Consider the following 16,511-nt stretch of genomic DNA (forward strand, 5'->3'; position numbering starts at 1 on the left):
CCAGATTCTGTAGCACAGTGGTTGCGTTCTGTCATGGTCCTCAGCACGATTTCGCTCAGCACTTGAAATCCTTCATCTGCTGCAGGTACCGTGGGTACGCTCTCGCTCCGAGCACGGATCAGATCCCATGGCTACCAACAGGCTTTATAAACGTAGCTTATTACTTTAACTGCCTGGAAGACACAGCGGAGCTTCCAACGCAACACAAATGGATACTGTCCGCCACGATTCCGTACGAGACCTACGGAAGCACGCACGGAAGCGCATATGCCACCGCCACTACACAGCAAGGCGCGCCACGTAACCATAGCAACGCCGCCATTGTGCCTAGTGGATATGGCCGCTATGACGTCATTTCCTCAACACTTTTCTCACAGCGCGCTCTCTGGGCGGGGCCTCTCCTGAGTTGTAGGGGCGAAGCACCTTAAAGGGGCCCTCCAACACTATTCAACCCCCCATTTTTTACTTGCGGGTTGCGTAGACTGATGGCTGGGAATAATTTTAGCATAAGTTTAAGCACCGATATCAAATTATTTAGTATTTTAATCACGCGTTGAAGTCGCTACATCGCTGCTGACCGCATCAGCGCGTAGTGGCGCTTGCCAGAACTATTGCGGGCGGAAATGACGAAGATGGGCGCTGGCCTATGATTGGATAAATGTAACGTTAGAAGTAATAACGGCGTTGCATCAAAGTTGAGATTACTATTGTGTTTCGTTTTTCTTTTCTGTGCTTTTTCAATGAACTCCAAATAGCCGCCGTCGCAACAAAAAATATCACTACAACCACAAAGTACGACAGAGTACAGTGTACTAGAAGTATTGGGTAGTGGCCGGAGCGGCGGCCTAGGCGCGATGCGTCCTGCATAGAAGGTCGCCAGATGGCGCGCAAGCTCGTTTCCCGAGCAGCGGCTGGTCGCTCCCCTATTCCGTGGCTTGACCTTTGCCGCCTATGCGTTGGGAGTTTCCACTCCAGCATTCTTTTTTTTAAATCCTCGTTTACACACAAACGCGTCGTATGAAGTGTAGTGCGCGTGAACAGAACTATTGTGCGAGCGGTGGAACGCAGAATGCATCCCTCGCTCCTCTTGAAAGTTAAGTGACCGGAGCGTTTGCCGTCGTTTTGGAGTAAAGTTGAGTCCGTCTCGGCAAGACGCGCTCATGAAAAACGCGAAATGTATGCAGTTCCTTGCACCGTCTCGGGGAGCTACATCTGCGCGAGGCTGAGCGTAAGTGACGCTCAGCTGAAAGTGTCTAATAGTTCATTCCTCCTCCTCCAGGCTGGCCGCCACGAACGAGTGCATCGTCGAAAGTTTATATTAATATCTGGGGTTTAACATCCCAAAACCACCATATGATTATGAGAGACGCCGTAGTGGAGGGCTCCGGAAATTTCGACCACCTGGGGTTCTTTAACGTGCACCTAAATCTAAGTATACACGGGCCTCAAGCATTTTCGCCTCCACCGAAAATGCAGCTGCCGCGGCCGATCGTCGAAAGGTTTTAGAATGTCATGTTCATTTTTCCTCGTGCCAAATATGTCACTTAAAAGACAGCAGGATTGGGCGTGTTGGTACAACATTATTAGGAGTGTGTAGCAGCGCAAAACTACAGGAGGAGACAGAAGAGAAGAATCAGAGCGCTGATGTGTCTTCTGTCCCCTCCTGTCATGTGCGCTGCTACGCACTCTTAATCAAACATTTCAGCAAGGTGTTATGTAAGCAACCCTAAGATCTGTAACATGCGATGATAGTACATGGCGCTTACCTGCAGCAATATCTGATCGGGATGCATGCACTTCGTGCTGCTGCAGCAGAACGCATCGAAATTTAGCTTTGTGTTTATAAACTTTGTGCTCCGTCCCGTTCGCGCTGAAAAGTTTTCGAAAAGCCTCGAAGACGCATGAAGTTTGCAGCTACATGATACTACACTGCAATGTACAAGTGAAGCTGTTTTTTTTTTTTTTTCATGTCTCAAAGGGTGCTTTTTCCCACATAAAAAAAAAATTAACAGCACAATGTCGCAGAACAAGTTAAGTGCTTATCTTCTTTGCTTACTGTTCCTGAGCAAGATCTGCTGAGAACAATGCCGTATGCAATGTCTACGGAGTGTTTGAGGTGGCATGTGATATCCTTGCTGTAGTTGTTAATTTCTGCTTGGTCCATGGCACCCTTGCAAAGAAAAGCACTATCGGAGTATCTAAAAGTCTCTGCCGCTTCCTTTACCGATCTGATTGCAACGTCCTTCCTCTCTTTTCCGCGAAAGTATAGGCGGGCGGTAACTGTGTCTGCGCCAGTCCGTTGCAAACATCAGCACTCTCGTGAAGAAGAGCAAATGGTTCTTTTTTTACACTTGTCGTGGCGAACACAACACCATCAAAGTCCGAAGCCTCGAGTCGCGCCCACCCGTTCGGGACACTCACAGTGTTCACAATCGTATGAAGATCATGCCGGGGCACCATCCCATCCAGACTGTCGTCGCCATCCGCACCCACATCTGGGGATGACGTATCAAGAACATCGCGTCGAGACAAGCGCAGCTTCTTCGTGCATGTAGCTGGGCACGCAGCAACGCGTTTTCTCTCTGGTCTTCGCTGACGCGTCTCTTTTGAGAGGTAGGCTGGCAAATCGGGCAGAAGAGTAGCGACCGCGTCGTCGGTCAGCGCCGGCTTACCTCGAGGAATCTTTACTTCCTGACCGTTGACGACGCGTGCACATAGTCGCGCAAAATAAAATGCTCCTCAAAGTGCCTCTCGCACACAGCTGAAGTCTCGGAAAGTGTCTTGTCCTTGCGGTGAAGATTTCTGTCCCAATTTCCGCCGTTCATTGTCCTTCGGCACCCCAAAAAGAAACAACGTGCGTCCATTTGCTTCTCGAAAACCAGGATACCCGCTCTTGCATCCGCGTGCATAGCAATGCGTATCCGTTTTTTTCTTCTTCCTTTCCATTACCCTCAAAGCGTCATTAGCACAGCGTCGAACACAGAAAGAGTCACGGCTTCACTTGCAAAAAACACGCTGACCCGTCGCAACAACACGCGGTAAAGTAAGGCTGCAAGCGCTTGCAGCCGGCATGGTCTCCTCGGGAAAAGCACACCCGCGCCCCTAGCGGGAGTTTTCGCTCTTGGCTTCACGCTTCCTACGGCCGCCGCCCTCCACTCCGGCCACTATCCAATACTTCTAGTACACTGTACGACAGAGGCGCCGGTTGCCATTTCGCCTCTGGTTGCTCTGGCTTTCTTTTTTTTTTGCCTGCGCCGGTCGGATGTCCATATGAAACGCTTGCCCCTCTTCCTTCTTTTTGCGTCTGTACGTTTGCGAGCTGCCTCTTTCCGCATGTGCGGTAGGCTCATGATTGTTGTTGAAACGGTGCAAGTAATCCTCTTCGTTGAATTGTTGTCGCTGCACACTTGTAACTCGTCGGGCTGCTCACCGAACAACCCGCGTAGGGGCGACCGTGTTTAACCGCCCATGCCGCTCCACAAATTCCCTTCTCAGAATGAGAAGAGGGAATGACATGGAATGTCGTTGTAAGGAACAGCAGACAAAGCCTCCCCAGCCTCGCTACGAAGCAGTAGCGCCCGCTCAAGTTCTGACAAGTCAGGAGGAACCACGTTTGTTACTATGGCAACGACGTCAACAATACGTTGGAAAGGAGAAGCAACAATGGTGTGCGAGCTTCCCCTACGTAAGAGCTTTCAGCCCATTTCATTGGAGCGCCATCCGACGTCACAGCAGAGAGTGAAATGTGGTCACGTGACCCCGCGAAAATCGAGTTGAGGGCAGGCATTTTTTTCTTGTATTTTGAATTTTCTAAATTTAATAACTTCGTACTGCGTGCCGCTATCGCTGCCGTTCTTGCTGCACTAGTTCGTCCGTACTTCAGTCTACGCAATCCACGAGTAAAAAATGGGGGGTTGAAGAGTGTTAGAGGGCCCGTTTAAGGCCGAGGCTTGTCCGTCCGTTTGGTGTCCTTGCGCACGGCACAGCACCATGTAAAATCTAAACATCAGGTTTAGCAATAGACTAATATCAATCATAATTGTGACGGAACAATATAAAACACCTACAAGCACAAACCGTTTATACTACAGAATGGGGCATAGCGCTTCAGAATGGGGCATAGCGCTAACACACACGGACGAGGAAGAGACAACAGGACAGGCGTTTGTCTCTTCCTCGTCCGTGTGTGTTAGCGCTATGCCCCATTCTGAAGCATGTAACCAACTAGCCCAAAAAGCCACGTTGACAAACGTTTCTACTAGTCGGCGACTTCAACGTAGACATTATGGACCTTAGGACCTAGCTAGGTTGTCGACTCCTCATGTTACTTTATGTCACTCAATTTACATTATATGAGGCAACACTCGGGTAACGTACGGTTACTCACCCATACGATACCCAGAGCTTCGCCCACTCGTCATGATTCACTTCGTGGAGATGCCTGTTTTTCCTTCCTCCATGTCTGCGACACTTGCCTGGCTGTCAGACCGCGTTCTCCGCTCGCCCCGTGATGATGACTATGATGAAAACGTTCCTTTATTAAAGTGAAAAGAAAACAGAGAGTATCCCCATTCCGGGACTCCTATGACAACCTCTGCGATAGCCCGCACCCGCTGGACGAGCGCCCGACAGATCTCAGGTGCGCCGTCGCGAAGGATGGCATCCCACTGTTCTGGGGTACGGCTGAACCGAAGGATCGTTGGGAGGGGAGGGAAGTAGGCAGCGATGAACTCTATGGTGACGTGAAAGGTTGTGGGGAGGGCGCCACATCCTGGACAGGCGTTGGTATTGGCCGCGATATTGAGCAGAGTCGGCACCTAGCGGCGAGCGGACGAAACCCCGTGGTGTGGATGGCTCCTTGTGTCGTCTGCTAGCCACACCGTGTTCGCATGTGCACTCTAAGACAAAATCGAGTATTTGGGGAGTATTTCTGCCACACAACAATAACCGTCATCTGGCTTGCTCGCGTTTCCTTTCTTGAAAACCCAGCTCTCGTCACTCTCCTGTCAAGAATGCTATGTCACGCTGATAACGCGCGCGCCGTTCGTGACCGGGAAGTGCGCGACCGCGGTGATAACGCGAGGAAAGCACGCGAAGTGGATGACGATTGTTGTTGTGTGGCAGAAACACTCCCAAAATACTCGATTTTGTCTTAGAGTGTGCGCGTACGTCATGCACGTCCTCACATTACAGCTTATTCCGTTGTGCTAGCACAGTATCAAATGCTCGTACGTATGCATAGACCATATACATAGGCATTTCACCTTACGGGACTTGTATGCGCTCTAATAGGTGAGTGCATGCACGTGTTGGTATGGCGCTAGGTCTAACCATCGTATACCGTCCATTCGCCAAAATCATTTCAATGTGGGTGCCGCTGTCTCGTTCAAGCCCATCACATAGTGCATTTGGCGTCGTCCTAAACGAAAAAAAGTACTAAATGTCGAGGTGTGAATGCAGAACTTTAGCGACACCATCTCGTGATGTGTTGGCTATTTGGAAATCCTTGTGATAGCGCAAAGCAAGAACTAGCATCTGCAGAGGATGGTTAGCGGTAAAAAGACCTGAAGACACGTATTTTTACAGCAGTACCCATATTCACGCAAACAGAAAAGCAGAGCGCACAAACTTCTACTGCATCTAATTACGCAGAAACACAGGCTCCCTTTGTAGCCTCTAGAGCAAGAAGATACTTCACTGGCGCAGTCGCGCAACACTGTTTATATCGTGGTATATATATATATATATATATATATATATATATATATATATATATATATATATACAGGCAAAACACAAATTAAACACATCTAAATAAAGCAAGATAAAACATCGAGCACAGTGCAAAACACGCATGTCGAATGTGACCGAAGGCCAGTACCCCATTGATTGGCAGATTGCGCTTGTTTCACACATAATAGATACGTTAGGCCGTTTTCGTGCATTAATATGGCAATGGAAGGCGTATATATCACCATTAGGCTGCAGTCAACGCGCTTTATTCGCCGACAATCAACTCAAACCGCCTACGGCGAAGCGCCGCTGTGTACATTTGTATATGCGCCACCAACCGCCTATCCACACAAACGCGGCGACGGTGCTGACACCTATAGGGAACCCAAGCTCAAGTTTGCGGCGCGACGACAGCGCCGCGCCAGCTGCGCTGCGGCTCTGTCGGAAAGCTTTGAACCTTCGCGCGGCCGACTCAGCCCCTTTCACGGTAGCGGTAGCGCACGTGCGCACGCGTTCTTCTCTCGGTGCGGGTAACTGGGAGGCCGTCAGCTAGGGTACGTTGAACCGAGAGGCTTGCTGTGCGAAGCTGCGCATTTCCACGATGGCAGAAGCGACCCCGCGGAAGCGCAAGCGTGGTGCGAAGTATTGCGGTTTATTGGCCAGCCACAACAGTGCAGACAAGGCACACGATTCACGTGTTAAACTGTATCGTTTCCCGGGCGTGTCGCACGATAAATAAAGACGGCAAGCGTGGATAGCTGACAGCGCTGTCTCGCCTTCTATTTTGGCTGTCTGAGTTCATCACTTTCGTTCGTTCCGACTACCTGAATCGGTAAGTAACGGGGCGCATGCACGCAGCGACTACAGTAATGATTACTCGCTGTCTTCTCACATTGTTAAAGTCCAGTTACGGTTGTAGGTGAAGCAAGTTTGTGTTTTGATTCCCCGTGCTCGTGAGACCTACCCGTCGGTGTTGAACGTTCCCATTCGCGTTATACCGTTAGCGTTGCGCGGTTGGTTGAATTCAACTGAACTCCGCACATTGTTAGAAGTTCGGCGCCTGCATTTCACGCGTCGGGAAGGCTGCTTTATCACGCCGGAACGAACGTCTGTGCATCTTCAGCAAGCTTTGACATCGTTCTGCAGGTTTGCTTTGTTTTTGTCACTTTATTGGGGTGATATATATTTAAGCCGCTAAATATAACTGGCACTTAATACATGCTTTGCAATTGCAACCTTGAAGTAACCACCTTCTGACTTTGTGCGATTTTCTAGCCGTGTTCACGCAACAGGTTTTATACGCCTGTCAAGTCGATATCATAAAAAGAGACTGCAAGCATGACGCGAGAGCCGAAAAAACGAGGCGAGCAGTTCATCTTGCTTCACAGTGGTTGAAGCTCAACTAGCTGCCTCGCGTCTTAATCGGCGGGTGATTCTCCAGCGGCACGGAGGACTTGACTCTAACCTTCTCAGGAAGCAGTGCCATGGCCGTATAATCATTTTTTCGCACGCCGCAAACGTTTGTTCACGAAAGTGCACGGCTGCTACTGTAAGCATGCCATATCAAAACAACAATCATATGGTTCGTAGTCCACGCCGTAGAACATCGATAGCGTGTACGGCTTCATTTCGGAGTGCATGTGGACCATTATTCATCTTTAACATGGCAGAATGAGACTTACCTCGAGGTATACGTCCTACACGGTGTAATCGCGACTTGGGAAATGCATTTCGCTTTGAGTCGGGCGTGGTTGTCGTCGATCGTCTGCTCTTCACCGTTAACGTGATTGACGAGCCTTTCTCATTTTATCAAGTTCGCTTTTCGGAAGTGCCAGTCAAGCTTGAAAATCCTTTTGAAGCTGCACTGCAAGCGGTACCTTGCGAGACGCCGAAAGTGCACCGCGAGAGCTCTGCACGTGCACAGAAGCGAGCAGCAACGCGGTGGAGAGAAGGGAAAACGCGCGCTGCGAACACCCCAGTTTCTGTTTTTCTGCCAGAGATGGCGCTGCCTGTCAAGAGCAGCAGCGCCGGTAAGCGTTGCTTGGGAAGCCTATAACCCGATCTCGTGGCGAATAGCGAGTTCGATATAATTTGAAAAATCACGGCCAGACTAGAGTGGAGACAAGACGCCCGTCGCGTTTTTGGTCCGGCCGTTGTGTGATATTTCTGTTAACTCTAACTTTTCGCGGTACCCCAAGCTCAGCAAAGAAGCGCGGCTTCGGATAACCGGCGCTCTTCTGGCTGTCGCACCGCTTTCTTTCATTACGCTCTGCCCGTGCGTATGTAACGGTCTGAGCAACACTAGCAACGGCGCGTTGCCGGAGCCAATCTCGGAGGCCACGAGTAATGCATTGACACTAACGAGTGCCGACTGCCAGCGTTTCGGTACTCTCAGTGCGCTGGAAGCTTAGGGAAGTGATTAATAATAAAATAAGAGGAAGTGAAGGTAAAAGAGAACCCCGCAATTGTCTTACGCAGGGGACGACACCTCAGCACTTGCTCTTAAGCGAGGGATAAGGAGCGATTAAAAAAATCATAGGAAAGAAGGAGGGAGGCGGTTAAAGAAGTTCGCTGGCAGGACCCCGATCGGCGGGAGGCTCAGCAAAAGGCGAACACCGGTGTGCGAGCTCCACCAGACAGCCGTGGCGAAGCTCCACGACAGGCTGCGGGGGCACCTCCTGGTGTTCACGGACGGGTCAGTCCGGGACAGCCCCCGCTCGGCCGCGGCTGCCTGTGTCATACCAACGACTGGGACGACCATCCGGTGTCGCCTTCCCTTCCACGCCAGCTCCACTGCAGCAGAATTGGCTGGCCTTCACTTGGCAGCTGACTACCTCGCTGCTATGCCACCCCAGCTGCCCGTGGCGATCCTGTGCGACTCCCGGCCAGCCCTACAAGCGCTGCTGCAGCCAGACCAAGCCGGCATTACCGTGGCGTTACTGCACGCCAAGCTAACCGCCATCAAAACTAGCGGTGTGCGTCTGTCCCTTCACTGGCTTCCCTCGCACGTTGGGATAGCCGGTAACGAGGAGGCCGACGCCGCCGCTAAGGCAGCACACCACGGCGACACCCCAGTCACCAAGGCGATAGCCCTGTCGGACTACTCCCGGCAACGACTGCGGCAGCTGCTTCCAGCGGCCCACCCTGACACGCGCGTGGCAAGCGGCAAACCACCGCCACCCCTACCAGAGACCGGCATGGAGAGACGCGAGCGGTGGCTACTGCTTCGCCTGCGGACCGGCAGTGCTTGGCCTGCGGCACGCATGTTTTCCAAGGGTCGCTGCTCATCGCCTGCGTGCCGCCGATGCGGTGACGACGAAACTTTGGACCATATAATTTGCGCCTGCCCTGCCCTGGCCGCTGAACGACGCTTGATGGTGCGCCGCTATCGCCTGCTCGGGCTCCCTGCCACAACGGTGGAGGACTTTCTCTTTCCTGCACGTTCAAAGCTGCAAGCCCTGCGAGCCTTCCTCGAGTTTGCGGCTTCTGCGGACCTCGCCACCTTATAGACGAGCCCTTTGGCTTCGTGCTCCCGCCTTCGTGGACAAGACACACTTGCCACGCTAATCACTCCTTCTATCTTCCTTTCTTCTATCATCTTTACTTCCCCTTCCCCATTCCTAAGGGCGCTGAGCCGTGCCCCCGCGACGGGAGGCAGAAAATAGCGTCCCTTTTCATTTCTTTCACGAATCACTCTCTCTCGGCGGGAGGCGGTCGGTGAAATTCGGCATCCACGGTGATTCGATTCGGTGACGACGCAGTTAGGTGACTGCGCGTTCGCGTCGGTGAGTGACGCCTCCTTGCCAGCGTAGGGCCACTTCCAAATGGACAAAGGATGTTTCTCCGCGTTGTGCGCCGCCTACAGCTTCGAGTAAACGGGAACCGACCAGTAAAGAGCGCACACCTTCCCCTTTCTAACATCAAATGAAGACGCTTTGAAAGAGTGGCTGTCATGTTAGTGTTCATTATGTGCATGTTGAAGCCTATTGTTTAAAAGTGCTTCCACTTGGGCTTGTTGATGTGACATTCTGACGTGTAACGATGCGCTACATAGATGACCGTTTGTCCGCTTGTCCGTTTTGTGTTCTTGTGTAATTTTTCTCTGTTCATCTGTGCAGCGCATCGTTACACTTCAGAACTACCACAAAGGTTTAATCATGTTCATGGATGTTGGTCGTCGGGACATAGATGTCCCACCAGCCGTGGGACGTGGGTGCGTCCCACCAGGACGTGGGTGCGTCCACAACAAGCGGTGCTATAGCTGCGAAACACCAATAGACATCGTGGGGGCTATCGTATATTAATGCATAATAAACATTCAACTACTTCGAGGACGCGTTTTACTTTCGTGCTATACCGATCCTTACGACGGAGAGATAAACCATGTTTTTGATTTTTTTTAATTCGCAGGGTGCAGGTGTAGCCACGATTGTCACGGCTGTCTTTCAACTATGGCACATCACAAAAGCAATGCAGAGGGGCACGACACCACCCAGGATGCCAGTTTCCTTGGAGTACTGCCCTGAAAACGTTACCTTCCACACTGAAGCCTCGAACGCATTCGACGATAGCCGGTCTTTCGAAGCTCCAGAGTATATATATCCTCGTTTTCGTGTTCATACTCTCTAGGGAATAATTTGTCCACACATTTTGTCTTTGAAACCATAACATGCTGCTGTAAAAAATCGGCAGATCCCACGCATTGTGGGAATCGGTTTCAGGCGAAGCAGTCGGCGAGTAATTTGTCTATGCTGCATTATTTGGCTTTGTGCGAAGCATTATGAGGTAGTTCGACGTGCTTTTGTAAGTGCAGTTGTGTGCACGTCGTTGGCTTACCAGGCACGTCGGCTACTCTCACATTTAAAGGCTAATTTATGATCCCACGCAATGTCGGCACTCACGCTATACAACAGACGTCAGTAATATCGAAAGTAAATGTACTTCACCGTGCGATGATGCGAATATCATACGTAACTTCAGTTTGCGTATTCATCCGAGGCCGACGAACGCTTCAATATAGCTTGCTGAATAATAGGAATACAAATGTAATGTTTATTAGGCTGCTATCAAAGCGGAGCAAATACTGAAACAACAATTGTTGTTAACCCGACATGACGCCTGTATCGTAAGAGGACATATGTAATGTTTATTGCTTGGTTATCAATTAGATAGCGAGTACTGAAACCAGAATTGACGTTGCACCGACATTACGCATGCGTAGGGTCTTTTTCTAAAGAAGTTTCAAGACCTGGCGTGGCTCTGTGGTAGAATATCTGACTCACACGCAGAATGCTTGGGTTCGATTTCCGCTGGGATTCTGATTTTTATTCCTTGCATTCGACGGGGCAACGTTTCTCTTAAAGATCTCGAATTTAAATTACAAATGTCTGTTCTCACCGTGGCTGGGTAGATATAAGCTGTCAACAACCTGTGGCGCATACTCGCATACCGCGGCCCCTGGTATACGGGTATCTGCCACACGTGTCTGGAGGAAAGGGTTTGAAGACGTTCGCGACAGGATTTTCACGTTATTAATCTCATGACCAGACAGTCATATTCATCAAACCATCTTACCCTCCGAGAGCGATTTCGCTGTACACCAAGTTAAGGAGGGGATCACGAGAGCACCCAGACGTAGGCGGCTAGATAGCTACCTAGATAAGTAGGTAGAAACGCTCAAAGTGCCTTTGGTCCGCTAAAAAATTCTTCGCATTTAATAAATAGATGAAAGGAAGCAGGCCCAAGGAAATGTATGCTTCCGATGTCACAGTATGACAAGAAAAAGAAGAAATTCTTGCTGATCCGATGCACTGAGGGAATCGATGTTATGCAAATAATAATAATAATAATAATAATAATAATAATAATTGTTATCGTTATTATTTTTATTACTATGATAACTGCATTCCAGCATCACCAGGAAGAAATACAACACTCGTGATGCTACTGGGCACTGTCATAGTCCGTCAATAGCTTTTCTTGTCACGAAACTGCCACCTGAGTTTAAAAATTACACCATCTCCCGCTAAAGGGGACCATGAGGCGATGCGAAGCCGGAGCACTTGCGCGATCGCGTTCCGTTGGCGTTCGTTGGGCATGCTACCGACCTCGCGTCGTGGAACGCGAAGAGGGACGCTACGCGCGTCGTATCTTCCATCTAGCCTGGCCGTTAATTCTCACAGGGCGAGCGGGGAACGCGGTCGACAGGCGGGCGAGAGGGGGGCAACGTGGGAGAGGAGAGAGAAGCGGAGGGGACGCGCATGCGCTCGAGCTCATCGCGGCGTTGCGCAGGAGAGAATTTCGGCATGTCTAGCCCGCGTTTCAGAGGGAAAGTGGAGAGGGAAAGTGGAGAGGGGAAGGGGAGAGGGTAAGTGGAGAGGGTGAGTGGAGAGGAGGTGTGTGGAGAGAGGTTATGCGCATGCGCAGTAAGGGTGGTCACGCCGCACACCACCGGATTGAGCTCGGCTTTAAGATACTTCGCATCTAATATAGAGCTAGCGCCGACAACTATGGGCGCCACAGTAAAAGAAAGGCCGCTCAAGCGAGCGGCCACCGCAGGCAACGGGTGTATTTTTCTCCCCTGGTACGTCGCGGTGGAAAGCTCTGCTGTTTTACATTATTTACATTACAGCATTATTTACATTCTATTTTATCGTAGCAGTTATACTAACTAAACTTTAACTTCCGAGGACGTTTTGAAACTGAAGACAAGGCGCATACAAAAAGCAAACAATCTCTGTCAGCTGGCGGCTCAGTGTGCCAGCACACGACGCGCGCAGACCTTTTCTTACTGTGAAATGTGTATGTGGTTCGCTGACCAGGCGTCTAATATATAACTTTGACGCGACTTTAATGCGCTATACAGAGAATAACACAGCAGCGTCGTTACCAGTAAATGACAATTTGAGCTCATGGTAGTGCGCCGTTATTTCCCGAACTTTCGCTTGCACGCATGTCGTTCGAGCAATGGTGACAGGGTCCAATTTTACCTAACATACAATGTTCTAAGACGTGAACTTGTACTTGCTGGTAATATATTTGTAACAGGTACCTCGGCCTATCCTAGCTTTCAATGAGACGCTTGCATGATGGGAACTACTGTCGTTTTCAGACCTCGAAGGCTTTGCTAGCTGTCGTGCGTATCAGTCCTATTGTGCGACACTGTTTTGTATATTTGTTGCTGTAAATATCGCCCATTGCAACCGCATGAATTACTATGTGCCCCTAAATCCGCATTGCACTTCTTAATCCCTGTCTTGCACGAGCCGGGTGTTGAGGATCGGCGCACAATTGCCTTCAGTGCCGCACTTCCTTGGCGAACCGGGACGCTTCATAGGATCGTAATTGTGAACTTTCTTTGAAGGAAATGGAGCCGTGCAAATGCTTATGAGAAATATCATATAATGGTCGCCTTGACTCAGCGCTGCGGCAGTGTAGAGCTCAAAAAAATTCCCCATCTCCCACTAAAGGGAACCATGTGAGGATGCGAAGGAGCGCATGGGTCGACTTAAAGTTCCGTTCATCGCGGACACCTTGCCCGATGTTAACGCGTCCTTGCATGTGGATCACACCATAAATTCACTGTAGTTGCTGTTGCTCGCCATGTTCAGCGAGCAACAGTTGCTCGCTTCAGTTGCTGTTGCTGTTACTCGTCCGGAACTCTTGTTGGAGCACGCCACGCGGATTCATCGCGCGTCTGCAGAACCTCGTTCCCCGACGCCATCACGTGATTGCTGAGAAAGTGTAAGGGGGAGAGGCCACAGTGCCTTACCCAGCCCCTTACACAGGTCCGAATGCGCTAGCGCGTGCCAACACACGTGGTTTCCTCTGCGTTACGCCAAGCTAGGACAGCATACGGCAGCCCGTGCCCCTAAAGTGCTCTGCACGTATCATCATCAAGGCGGTCGAAGAACAAGACGAAGAAGACTTCTCCTTGGCGCAAGCGCGCGCTTAATATGTTACATATGGCTATGGTAGGTTTTAGAAAGCGGACGGTCGCCAATGGAACTACGGACAAAGCCCAGCGCAAAAGCTGCTTCGCATCTAAAACAATCTTAAAGCATTGTTGACTAGGCTTGTGCGAATAGTAAATTTTAGGTCCAAAGCGAATTCGAAGCGAATAGTGATTTGTTCGAATAGTTTCGAGGCGAATTCGAATAGTATATGTCACATATTATAAAGAAAAATGAGCATATTTGTAATGACCCAACTAACCTGCACAATATTTTTAAAGTTGAAACAAGACATTTGCAAATGTCATTCTTTTTGGTTCAAAGTGGAAGCAACTTTGAGTAGAAGCAGGATTTGACTTTCGGTAGAATGCAATTGATAACCTGTACAATATGTTACGTTTTAAAATTTACTATACTTATGTAACGATCAGAGGAGGTCAGGAAAAAAAGTCACAGTTTCGCTGCAACGGCGAAGCAATGAATGCGATAGCAATAAATTGGAATGTAACGCGAAGAACGGAAATCTGCTCGAAATTGCCAGCGCGTCGCTCGAGCCCAAAGGACGCACGAAAAGAACGCACACAGGACGAGCGCGAACTATCATGCGTCACAGCTCGACGCTGGAAGCGCACTGCTCAAACATAAAACAGGACGCACGAAACGAACGAACAGGTACACACAGGACGAGCGCGAACGAACTGTATCAGTCGTTACTTATTTTCGTTTGAACAGAGCGCCTCTTTCGCAAACGCGGCCGCTGCAGCGTCGAAGCGACCTTCGTACGCTCTGTCACTTCAGCGCAGACATCGCCGGGAGAGCACAAGACATACAACCCCCCCCTCCGCCGCCAGCCGCCCACTTCTTTCCTCAAGATAAGCGCACGAAGGCGACCACGTTCGCAGGAACGGGGTCACGATCTTTAAAGCGCGCCACGCGCGGACATCGCGTCATCTACGTGGTAACTCAGAAAGGATACTGATGTAAGAGGTGTATATAAACAAGACGAGCGCGAACTAATTGTGACAGTTGTTACTTATTTCTGTTTGAACAACGCGCTCCTTTCGCAAACGCGGCCGCTGCAGCGAGCGAAGCGAAGCACCCCACCGGCCGCCCCTTCTATCCTTGAGATAAGCGCACGAAAGCGACGACGCCCTGTAAAGCGAACAGCAACGGCGTTCGCAGGGGCGGGGCGACGATCTTTAAAGCGCGCGCGCACGTCGCGCCATCTATGTGGCCACTAAGAAAGCAGCCTGAATTACATGGTGTATATAAATAGCTCGCCGTTAGCAGGCTGAAAGACTGTGCTGTCGTGGCCTAACGTCTAACGCAGCGGGCTGCAAAGCGAGAGGTCGCCCGTTCGATTCCGCGCGTCGGGAAGAATTTCTGAATTATTTTTCTTTGTGGATTTTCTATATATATATATATATATATATATATATATATATATATATATATATACATATACGGTGACTGACGGCGGCCACCGACGGCAAAAATCAAAAATCAGCCGAGACTGTCCATATAATTGCTATCGCAATAAAAGAAATAACTTCGGAAAAGCGGAGATCCAGAAGGAGAGGAAGAAGTCTGCTTCGCGAAGAACATTTATGACGGTGAATTAAAAAAAAAACGTTACGTTTTGGCGCAGTCCACAGCATAGGACACTGCGTGTGCTGTTTACAATTGCCCAAGAAGAACACGGCCATCTGCTAATCAAGACATGTCAGGAAGACGGGGACGTTACTGTCGACCTCCCAGAAAAGGTCAGCACACCGGACTTCCTAGCGTCTGTAGCTAATAAGGCTAATATCAAAATGGTCTCCAAGGGATCCGTGAGAGTCGATCTACTAACGGCTGAGCTCATACAGTGGGTTCATGGACCGATTAAGCACGACGCAACAACTGAGCGTGAAAGAGTCACTGTAATGATGGACCATGTCTTGCGCGCTCAAGAACAGCACTTGAAATAAAACCAACAGCTGTTGACCGTTCAACAGTGAACTCTTCAGTGCATGTACCACAAGATGCCATCACGCCTGACTATTTCGACGATAAACTAATGGGATCATCAGCCTGGCTTCAATTCTTTGAGTATGCGTGCTCCTAGGATAACTGGAACAATGACAGTAACCGAATCAGAAATATGCGTCGATTTCTCATGGAAAACGCAAGAAACTGGTATGACTTATGCATATTAAGCCGCGCATTTGAGCCATGCATTCATGGGAAAAATAGCTTGATCCATTCATTTTACCGGAATGATACTGAATGTTGGGACAAGGCCGTGCTTTACAGGAACCGAGAAGGAACAGTTGTCGATTACTGCTTTGAACAGCTCCGACTATTGCAATTTGCAGATCCCGACCTTTCACTGTCGTCCTCAGTCGCGCTGATAATTCAAGGAATGACTCGGAGTTCGCAGCTCGAAATCATGCCAAGGCCACATGCGATGGTGGAAGAACTACTGAATTCTTTAAGGAACATACCAACCGACGTCATGCCACCTTGTCACATGACATATCAAGACTTCTTACCGTACCCGTCAAGCCCGACAGAAATTGTTCACTTGGCAAAGTCCACTGCAGGCTTGCTATACGCACAAATGACCATCAGTAGAAGACTAACTGAAGCTTTAGTAGACACGGGGGCGTCCGCCAGCATCGTCAGTTCTCACCTGATTACACCTGAAAAAAGGTTTACCGGTAAGACTGTTAATGTGCGAAGCTACGACGGAAGTTGTCGAATACTTAATACGTGGTGTATGGTTTGTATCGACTACCAAGGCAGCAAGACGGATGTCGAGGCACTAATTGTACATGACACCGC

General features: G+C 49.8%; 1 protein-coding gene across 1 annotated transcript in view; it reads left to right on the plus strand.

Annotated features, from left to right (window-relative positions):
* Nucleotides 1-10,156, plus strand: part of LOC125759094 (sodium-dependent multivitamin transporter-like) — a 35,376-nt gene extending 25,220 nt beyond the window's left edge. The window contains exons 6-7 of the mRNA XM_049417361.1: nucleotides 9,852-9,946; nucleotides 10,144-10,156. Of these exons, the coding sequence (XP_049273318.1) occupies nucleotides 9,852-9,946; nucleotides 10,144-10,156 (108 nt within the window). The remainder of the gene's footprint in view (nucleotides 1-9,851; nucleotides 9,947-10,143) is intronic.
* Nucleotides 10,157-16,511: the final 6,355 nt, after the last annotated feature.

Source organism: Rhipicephalus sanguineus, chromosome 7, assembly GCF_013339695.2.
Source record: "Rhipicephalus sanguineus isolate Rsan-2018 chromosome 7, BIME_Rsan_1.4, whole genome shotgun sequence".
NCBI lineage: Eukaryota > Metazoa > Arthropoda > Arachnida > Ixodida > Ixodidae > Rhipicephalus > Rhipicephalus sanguineus.